The sequence below is a fragment of the Etheostoma spectabile genome, chromosome 13 (assembly GCF_008692095.1).
Source record: "Etheostoma spectabile isolate EspeVRDwgs_2016 chromosome 13, UIUC_Espe_1.0, whole genome shotgun sequence".
Taxonomy (NCBI): Eukaryota; Metazoa; Chordata; class Actinopteri; order Perciformes; family Percidae; genus Etheostoma; species Etheostoma spectabile.
In genome coordinates, this window is record NC_045745.1 from 29,789,903 (window position 1) to 29,800,741 (window position 10,839).

The window sequence follows — 10,839 nt, forward strand, 5'->3', positions numbered from 1 at the left end:
TATATATATATATATATATACACAGTATATGTATAAATATTTTCTTCTGCATGCGTCAGCACTATTAAATGACTTTAGCCCTATTTGGTGTACTACATTGGACTAGTCATTTAAAAATACATTCTCTCAATGACTACAAGCTCATCCCAAAGTCACCATTTCAAAAGTGCTTGCCTCAGAACACCCCCTGGATAAATGTCCACTATATTTAGTAGTGGTGGGGGCGCTTTCAACTTCCCTCTCTTCCTGATCAGCACTTGTATTTGAACACATATTTTGCCATGCCTTGTACCAGCTATATACAGTATGATTGTTAAAAAAAAAAAAACATCCTACCACAGCACATTTAACTATCTATTCATAAAACGCTGTAGTGTTGAATGTAAATACACATTTTAACACATGTGGGTCTTTGTTGTCCAGAGGTGTCCTGCACTTCAGGCTCAGCAGGAAGAATGCCATGTTCACAGCATTTGTGATATGTCACCCTTCATGCTTTGTTAATGGTGGAAGCTGAGATCATGGAAGCCATTCCTGTGATGGTGACAGCTTGATTTGAAATACGTCCTCCAGAAGGACAAATGTGTGACCGAGGTGAGAGCTGAGCTGGCTCCCGTTATCTCTTCCAACGGACTGGACGTCACGTTTGTTTCTCTCGTTAGAATCCTCAGCAAGTCAGCACACTGGTGACCCATTACTCATGATTCATGATTCCAGTTCTCTTGTGCAAATCATTCATGGCGACAGAAGCAATGTCAGATTACCCTGTGCTTTTTTCCTGACCGACAGTACGAACCCCACTCGGCAACGTCCGTGACCCCAGGCAAGGCAAGGCAAGGCAGCTTTATTTGTATAGCACATTTCAGCAACAAGGCAATTCAAAGTGCTTTACACAAAATCAGTTAAACAGATAAAACACAAGTAAAAACAGTTAAAAATCACAAGCATAAAACACATGAATAGACAGTTAAAAACAAAGAGAAACATAAAACACAAGAATAAAATTTACAGTGCAGCATAAGAAATTTAAAGAAATGATTAGTCATTTAAAGAAAGGCAGCATCAAATAGAAAGGTCTTCAGCCTTGATTTAAAAGAACTGAGAGTAGCAGCGGATCTACAGGTTTCTGGGAGTTTATTCCAGATATGAGGAGCATAGAAACTGAAAGCTGCTTCCCCCTGTTTAGTTCTGACTCTGGGGACAGAAAGCAGACCTGTCCCAGATGACCTGAGAGGTCTGGGTGGTTCATAGTGTAGTAGCAGATCAGCAATATATTTTGGACCTAAACCGTTAAGTGATTTATAAACTAGCAAGAGTACTTTGAAATCAATTCAGGTAGCAGTAGTGCACACACAAAGAAATAATTTCTTACTAGACCCCATGCAGAAACAGAGAAAGGCATACATGTGACCACAAACCAAGTGGCCTAAGTAAATGGCACATGTAAAATACTATGAACAAACTATCCAATAACTGGCATCTGCTGCATGGCCATAGGCAGTATTTTGACGCATGCTGACTGGGTTGAACAACAAGTATTCCAGAAGTCTTTCCATGCACATTGAGGTAATGAGCAGGACAGACAATGGCTGTTGAAAAAATTGAAATGAAATGTTACAGGTTGCAATATATTGTCAGACTTAATAAAGCGGCAACATCCAGGGCTGAAAAATGAAGCTAGCAAGGAAGTGCCAAGAGCTGCAGTTTCTTGAATGGTTCGATGAGGCGGGCTCCAAAAGGGAGTCAATCCCCATAGACCCCATTCTAATATGCAACTTTACAGCAGAAAAACCTGTTTTACAGCCTGGTACAAAAATGTGTTTGGTCTCTTTAGCTAATATTCCTATTCAGCTGTACAGAGGGTAGATTTTTATATTACCCACCCATTTAAGCTATATTAAAGTGCTCATACTATGCTCGTTTTCAGGTTCATAATTTTACTTAGAGGTAAAAGGTTTATGTGGTTTAATTTTCAAAAAATATCTTTTTTTTGTTGTACTGCACATTGCTGCAGCTCCTCTTTTCACCCTGTGTGTTGAACTCTTTGCTTTAGCTACAGAGTGAGGCATCTCACTTCTGTTCCATCTTTGTTGGGAGTAGCACATGCGTACTTCCTAGGTAAGCACTATTAGCTAGTTCGTTGCAGAGTATGAGGGCGTGCTACGCTAGCAGCTAGGCGAGCATTATAACCATAGACTGCATATTAACGGTCTATGATTATAACGTGTGTTACAAAGTGTCAAACATTCATCGTTGAAGTAAAGGCTGGAAAATGATAGACCTGTTTGGAACGGTTTGTGAACAGTGTTTTCTGTTGGAGATGGTGAGTCCCTTTGGGGGGGACTTTGGGCTTTTTCACTTTGTAAACCTATAACATGCACTAAAAGATATAGCCTATGACACAATAAAGGAAAGGGGAAAAGCCAAAAAAGCATAATATGAGCACTTTAAGGCTTAAAGCTATGCATAAATAACTGCGTGGCCGCTTTACGTGACATGTGGGTTCTGTCCTTCAGCAACCAGGCTTCATTTGGTCCTGCCCAAGCTACATCCACACTCCACCTCTTTGCCCATTTTTGGATTAGCCGGGAGCAGGCGGAGACGGGCAATGCCGAGACGGGCAATGCCGAGATGGCGACGGCTGGAGCCGCCCACCGTGAGCTTCCCAGTGGCTCTTTAGAAACCAATGGCTGTCGTCACGGAGACTACGACCATGTTTTATACAGTCTATGGGCGTGACTGAAATGCTCTGCATACATGCCAAAGTAGCATGTCCTGCATTTCTTCTAAAACAGCCAAAAAACATTCATTTTCTTGCTGTTGTTACTTATAAAAATTATTTAAATTAGCTTCTACTACTATGTAACACCATATTTTTAAATGTATTGAGAGGCTGGTTAATAATTAAATGGGCCTCTTATGAAACTAATTTAGCTAGGTCATGTATTTCATTACTCTACTTAATAAATGTATTTACATACATTTAATGGGTCATCACTTTTATGAAAACCACTTCATCACAGAGCAGAACATCCCGCTGTGCCAACATGTACTGTATGCCTGTACTGTACGTGTTGAGGCCCCGTGTCAGAGAAACCATCCCAAGCATTTCCGAGGGGTTGTTTATATGATTGTGGGCTGTGTTGTCCTGGAGAGGCAATATTTGCAGTGATGGTTTTATTGTAGTGGCAGGCAAGTCAACGGAGAAGTAATCACTTGATGCAGAGACATGCAAGCTCTCAGGCACTCTCAAATGTGTTTGTGTGTGCATGCATGCAAGGCAGTGTGAATAAAAAAAAGGATTTAAAAAGCTAGATGTGGTTGCAGTGACATTTTTGTATAGATACACGATTAATGATTATCAATAAATTTGTGATTTATTACAACTATCATGATAAATTGCATATTTGTTCACATAAATTGTTACAAAATACAGTAGATATTGCCAGAAAGCCAGGCTATTGTGAGACTCAAGTGAAGCATAAATAGTTCTGGTTCTAATAATTCTCTGCTTCTTTCTTAACGCGCAGCAAAAAGCTCAATTTAAATGCATATATATGTAAATCCCGAAACACATTGATGATAACATTGCTTATCAAAAAGTGCCAAATTAAAGGATAAAGATACTGTTGTTTTATCTTTTTTTATTGTTATCAACAATTCACACATTATAATCAATGTATCTTAATAACAAATGTTCTTTGTAGTCAAGGCAATAGCTTTGACTAAAGCTTATGCATTATTGCTAGAACAGAGAATAGATTTTCTTAGTAATTCACATTACACGTAAAAGAGCAAATTTGTTGCATTTGGCTTTACAATCAAAATGGCAGTAGTTGTCCATTTCTCTTAGGTGTGTAAACAGGAGTAGCAAAACAATCTGTATATACAGTGTGTACTGTATGTAGTACATATGGGAAAATGTCCCTGAGCATGCTCAGTGATATCTGCTTGACACTGAGCTGTTGAAAAAGCAGCCCCAGAGCTGTTTCAGAATGAACTACACATGAGACTGACTAGCAGCAGAAAAACAAGAAATACCTTAACAAGAAATGTTTAACTCAATAACAGAATGTTTACAAGTGACTGCCCAAGAACCGCAGTGTCACAGGAGACCTTCAAGGTGCAGGAGGCTCAAGGCAACCAGGGGTTGATGGTATAAAAAGGTCCTGTTAATCTGGGTTTTTATCGCAGTTTACGGCCTCTTGCCTGTTTACGGCTTATAGTCAACTCTGTGTGTTGCTATCGTTGCATTGAGTATGTTTAAATGCACACCAATATTCCACTATTATTCAGAATATGACAATATTCCAAATTTGATACAGGTCATGTAAACAGCATATTCTGGTCGGATATTCCAAATAAGGCGTATTTCCAAATTTTCCGATTAAGACCTGTGATATTCCAGTATTATTCTGGTAATAGAAGCATCATTTGGACTTGTATACAGCGCATTCAGAATATGTGTCTCAATCTGGGTTTTTTATCGCAGTTTACGGCCTCTTGCCTGTTAACGGCTTATAGTCAACTCTGTGTGTTGCTATGGTTGCTGTACACAAACCAACCAGCAAACAGTTTGCAAGGCTGCAGACCCGATAATAAGGAGAAACACAGCTACTTTCAAACATTATCAAAGACTTGGATATCAACAGGTTTTTGGGTATGCGCATACATCGCTACGACAAATGTTTCAAGAAGCTGGTTGAAGGAATGAAATAGGGAGGCTGTGTTGGCACGCTCCAACATGTCCGCCACGGCTGGTAAACTTTGAAAAAAACATTGCATTTGGCACGGTTGCATGTAAACAGGAATTTTAGTTGAATATTCACTTTCATTAGCCCTATAAACAGCTTAGTTGGAATATCGTCTTTTTTGGAATAAGGGCAAAACCCTGAATTTCATGTAAACATAGTGAATGTGAGAAGGTTATACCCTTTAACTCTGAACTATCTACAAGTATCTGGTCTCCAGGCAACAACACTGATGGTACCAGGTGCACTAGTGCCGACAGTATTGTGGGACTTGTTCTGCCACTAGAAGCTCTGGAAAACTGACACATGTCACAAGGGAAGATGGTCTGAGTGCAATTTAATGACACACCAGTCTGCCATCTTGACAATAAATGAGACAAGGCCTGTCTGGGTTTAGATAAATCCAAGCAACTCGCAGATCATTGTCATCTGTTATTTCAGACAGTGGTCCCTCGTAATCTTCTAAAGCCCTCCTTCACTGTCTGAACAGCTTGCTCTGCTAAATCATAATAGAACGGGAGAAAAAAATAACTATACTGACATAACAAATGCCATGCTGTTTCATGAACCCACTATAAAAAGGTCACAGGTCAATATTGTCCCATTGTCTGTCACTGCAGTATTTAGCGGGCCATGGCCTGCAAACACCAATCTACTTTGAGTAAGCGTCCACAATTCCAGAGACAGATGAAGAAAATATGCCTTTTGAACCGACTGGCTAAGGTATGTAAGGAGATGATTGACCCATTCTTTGATTGGCTGTTTTCTTCTTGTCTATATTGGGCCACCAGACATCCAATTGGGCACAACTCGCCAACCAAGAGCCACCCAAAGGATCCTCATGTACCTCCTCCATGATCTGTGATCAGTCACAGGGAGGTACAACCATTCTGGTACCCCAACGGATGTATCTGTCTTCCAGACACTGTTTGCAAAGGCCGTACAGAACAGGATAATGCATTTCCAATGTCTAAACTGCATTGGAAAATGGTGGGGCTTTATGCCACAAACACTAGTCCAAGGGTCCAAGGGTGACCAACTATCGGCGGGGGATTTTAAAGATGCGTTATTTCCCTCTACGTACTTGACTACTAACAAGTGAGATAATTATTTGGTTGGCCAGAAAACATTTAAACTGCTCGGTGTCCCCTCTGAATATTTCTAGTAGTAATGCTTGCAGTAATCTGTAGGTCCCTAATAAATTACAAGTGCTTTCTTGAAAGTCAGGGAAGGTAACTCTGCCAAAACACAATGCAAAAGTCACACTGCTCCAACAACTGGTGCAACTCTGCCACAATATTTACGTCATACTGGCCTTACTTACTTGAATGGCTGTGGAATTTGAAACTGGACCACAAGGCTTCGGATCACAGTGGTTGAAAGACCATTTCCTTATATGGAAAATCGTACACAGTAGTAGTAGAATAGAGCAATTTTAACCTCATCCATAATCCCATTAACAATCTCTCCCTAGAAACAGACCATATTGTCCAAACACAAACCCACACCAACAGAACCAAGTTATTTTAACACATCCTCACACATTTTCTTGAATCATCTGCCTTACCAGGAATCTTTCTCAAAACAACATTTGCCTATTTAGTATCTAGTGAGCCAGTGTACAAGAGACGTTGTGTAGAAACAATGTGTGAGAAAGTGTGACTACAGGAGAAACTGGAACTAAAATGTGTTAAATCCTTATTTCATTAAGGTTGCATATTAAATAGGAGAAGATTTAAAAAATGGCACTGAGGTAGCGTAGACACTGGTAGAGGCACTGCTTAAAGGCCACTGGCTGAAGTGACATAACCAACAACTCAATTGTGTCTGCAAATGGATTTCCAGCCTAAACATTGATACAACATACATTCCAAAAGTCAACTTAAATACTTTATATTGATGACAAAAGGGCAAATTGTTAGGAAGTTACATCCAAGGGCTATGATCCGAACAATAATAAATGAAACAGAGAGATACATAAACCATTTGCAACTGATGCATTAGTTAGGGAAAATAGCACAAAGACAAAGTTTTTCTGCAAATTAAATATTGATAATAACTGTAATTACAAGAAAAATACAATTTGCTTCCCCTGCAAGATCCTGAATGCTGGGATTTGGGTCTGTGTAACATTTCTTTAAACCAGTTTGGCTCACAGATCAATGGGGAGTAGAGGGCAGAGTCTGGAAAGAGTGTCTGCAGAGTACGCATATCATCTGGATATACTGGTGCTAAGGCCTCAACACATTCATAAAATCCTATGGCATTTCTCTTGGCAACCTCTTTCTGACCATTCAAACCATTGTCTTTTCCATTAATGTGCACCTTTGAGTTTTTATTTCAAATATGGGTGTTGGCCAGAATGTTAGGAGCCACTGTCAGTGTCCAGCATTGTGCCAAATTAAAAACCCTCTATGTTGAATCTGGAGAGTTGAAGGTCGTCAGCAGTTGCGTCACAACAAAAGTAGCTGACTGATGTTGGAAACATGAGGGGACTACAGCTCCCTAGCCTGAGGGTAAAGCACAGCTACTCTCTGCCTGGGATACTCTTTAAAAGTTGCTCTACCCTCTCCAGTGCATTCACAGGCTGCTAGACAATAGTGTGCTATAGCCGATAAATATTTAAGCAACCAACACCAAAGTAGATATGTTTGCTGTAATCATGTTCAAGTCAAAGAAGCTCTAAAAGCTGCCAATAATGAAGTATAAGACAAAGAAATTATTTGATCTAGAACCACAAATCTAAACTATTCCTCTTCCAGAATTTACAGTTTTGTAAGTAAAATAAAGTGCCAATGATAACGATCCATTAGTTGCTTGTTTGATATAAAACACGATTATTTAAAGCTAATGGTTAAATAATAGAGATGACCAACTGTGCCAATAGGTTGTATACACAGGAACGTGTATACGGAAGTATACACAGGAATATACAGTAAAGATGTCTCTTTTACCCATTCTTCTTCTTATAATAAATGCAAAGTTTTTAATTTGTGGACAGGATTGTTCCAAATTGTCACAGTGTGTTTTAATTTTTGTGTGATTTTAAGTTTTGCCGGCTGTTTTTACTTAAATGTGTGCCAACAAAAATGTGCCACAAATGTGAGCAGTTATTAGTCATTTTTTCTGCTTTGACTTAAATAAAAAATGGTGAGCGGCAACACTGTTGCTGGTGAGGAAGACAATACAGTTTTTAAAGTCATTTAGATTAGTTAGAATTGCTGTTATTAAGGCACTACTTGAAATACCTTTAATGGGGCAGAATAAGATGTGGACAAGTTATGAAGGTAATCTGATAATTCCCTGACTGAAATTAGCTTTGAATTGAAATAGATAAAAAATATTCATAACTACTGTTTGAAACAGTTGTGAATTGGATATTTCTTTGCTGCTTATTCTCATTTCCTTCCACTGATTATTTGAAACTCTGGAATGGCATCACCCCCAAAAAACACCGAATGAAGACGTAAACTCAACTGTGACATATTTTTACAATGGCTTACATCCGGCTAACTGGCATATAAGCTTTCATCAGAAAATCTGTTTTTGGCAGAGCACCCAACCTGATGAAGGTTATATGAGAAGGCGCACCTGCTATACAGTATGTTTTTCACTGCTTGCTCTCATTCTCATCAAGTGTGATGTAGTCGCATGACTGACAAGCTGCTGCCTGCAGCCTATTTAAAAAACACATCCATTATTTGTCTATTATTTCTGACTGTGATTTTAATTCATTATGGCTAAACAAGAGACAATCATAAATTTTGCAAGCGTCGGGGTTTTCTGCATGTTGATATATTTCCATATACGGCAGATTTTTGTCCTATGAAACACTGGAGCTGGAGCTAATTTAAGTGGCGGCAGACACACTGTTGTGTTACTTGCTCTCATTAAATTAACATCACACTCCGTTAACATGCCCTGGAAGTAAGACGCCTCTTTCGCTCTTTGTTTTTGGAAGTGGCCATTAGGTTTTCTTAATACAAAGTGTTTTTTAACACATGTCTACAGCAGCAACAATCAAAGTGTTGAAATGAATAGGTTTAATCATATACTGCATTCAATTAGAACCATCACTGGGGCTGTCAGTCAGCGTTGAATTATGACGTCTTCAGTGAGTGGCCTTGTACAGACCAGGCCTCAGATGCTAATGTTAGAATGATGAAACAGCAAACATCCTCTTTAAATCTATCCTGTACATTATAGGTACAGGTGCCATACTTCAATTTGAAAAAATGGGGATTCTCCCAAATTTCTCCAAACCTTTTATTTTACATTGAAGTACCATGACCATTAGTGGTTGGCAATAGGCTAGTTTGCTGTTCAAAAATCCAACTATTTTTATATTGCTAGACATCTATTGCGGTTAAATTGTTCCAGTAAAACAATCAACCCAAATGACATACACTAACGACTTGCCCCCCGCGCCTGCTCTTTTCAGCAATTATCAAAATAACCATTATTCTAAAGAGCGGATGTTGCACAATTCCCAAATAGAAGTTAATGGGGCAAAAGTGTTTTCCCTGATCTGCAACTCAAATGCTCCAAAACACTGCTATGTAATACAAAGACACCATAAAACAACTCCAATCATAAAAGCATTACAAAATCAATACTATTTCATAGTATAGTATTAAATAGTATTCACTATCCCTGGTGTTAAAAAAACATAGTATTTGACTGCTCTTCTGTGTGTGCCCTACTTCTCGAGGAGCAGCCATCTTCGATACGTGAATAGATGCACAGTAATGACATGGTAGCAGTCAGATCAAAGCCATTGCCGATATTTTGCCACAGGCCCACTCTTTGACAGATTTCAGAGGATTAATTGGTAAATAGTGTACACACACCTTCACTTGTACACACCCTCTACAACAGAGACCCCCGCCCCCCCAAAAAAAAAAAAAAACAACAACAGATGTGACAGCAACACGTACCTCCAAAATCAGGCCTTAAACGGATGTCATACCCCTTCAGCAACTTGTCCACGGTGGTCTTGGCCACAGACATTCCGGTGCTTCCAGTGGAAGAGCTGAGGGCAGAACCCACAGAGCCATTTTAAGTGGTGGGGGGGAAAAGCAGCAAAAACAGATACTTTTGTCATAGACATTTTGTTTCTCTACAACACTCTACTCTCTGTTCTCAACATTAATGACTTGAACTTTGAAGAGGTCACTCTTATGACTACATGGTGAGCCTTTGACAAAGGGAAAAGAGGACTTGGGATGCATTAAAACAACACCCAACACATACACACATTCATGCATCGGATTTCTTCTAACTGAAGTGTTAATTTGACATCATTTATCTATTTCATTCTCAATTTTAGTCAACTTCAATTTTGATTTTGCATCCTTGACGATCAGACTTAGACTTTATAAATCCTTTTGGGATGACTCTCGCAAGGAAATTGAAATTTCCAGCAGCAGTTTTCAGCAGCTTACAAAAAAGGTAAAAAAAAATACAGTGCAGAGAGAAAAACAGTATAAAAACAACAATAACAATAATAACAACAATAAAAACTTTGGCTATAAAAAATACCTTTATCATAAATTATCAGTTAAGAGCAGTTAGAGAGTCCAGGTATGTATGTGAGTAGATTATCAATTACTTAATCACTGCCAAACAACATTTTAGAGAGTAGATATATTTTAGTCAGGCAAACATATAAAAGAGCAAGCTGACTGGTGGGGAAGGTTGAAAACTGTGCCTTGTGTATGCATTATCCCCCTTGTAACCCTACCTACAGTCCATTCATCTAATCAGTTGAGGGGGCTGTGATGATGATACACATGTTCATTCATTGATGTCAATCTCTTCAACAGAAGTGACATTAAAAGTAAGAATGTCACAGTTTGACTTTTGCTCTAAGGAGCAGATTCATTGGCATGTATTTCAATACGCTCTGTGTTAGAACCCAGGCTGCGTTGGTCTGAGCCTGGACTGGAGACAGACTATCCCCGGGAGGAACGCACTAGTCTGACTGACACTTATAACATTGGTGCCATGACCTGCATCACCTGACCATGGCTGGCTCTCCAGCTGAGGTTCCTTATTACGGGGAGGGTGTGGAATGAGCGTGGGGGGG

The 10,839-nt window shown here is 39.3% G+C and overlaps 1 protein-coding gene and 1 long non-coding RNA gene across 3 annotated transcripts in view; one reads left to right on the forward strand and one right to left on the reverse strand.

Moving 5' to 3' along the window:
- gabrb4 (gamma-aminobutyric acid type A receptor subunit beta4) overlaps positions 1-10,839 on the reverse strand; it is a 64,110-nt gene that overhangs the window by 51,188 nt on the left and 2,083 nt on the right. For both annotated transcript variants that reach the window (XM_032532708.1, XM_032532707.1), the window contains exon 2: positions 9,689-9,783. In XM_032532708.1, the coding sequence (XP_032388599.1) occupies positions 9,689-9,783 (95 nt within the window). The remainder of the gene's footprint in view (positions 1-9,688; positions 9,784-10,839) is intronic.
- Positions 9,502-10,839, forward strand: part of LOC116699975 (uncharacterized) — a 16,482-nt gene continuing 15,144 nt past the window's right edge. The window contains exons 1-2 of the long non-coding RNA XR_004334541.1: positions 9,502-9,513; positions 10,175-10,179. This is a non-coding gene — a long non-coding RNA (uncharacterized LOC116699975). The remainder of the gene's footprint in view (positions 9,514-10,174; positions 10,180-10,839) is intronic.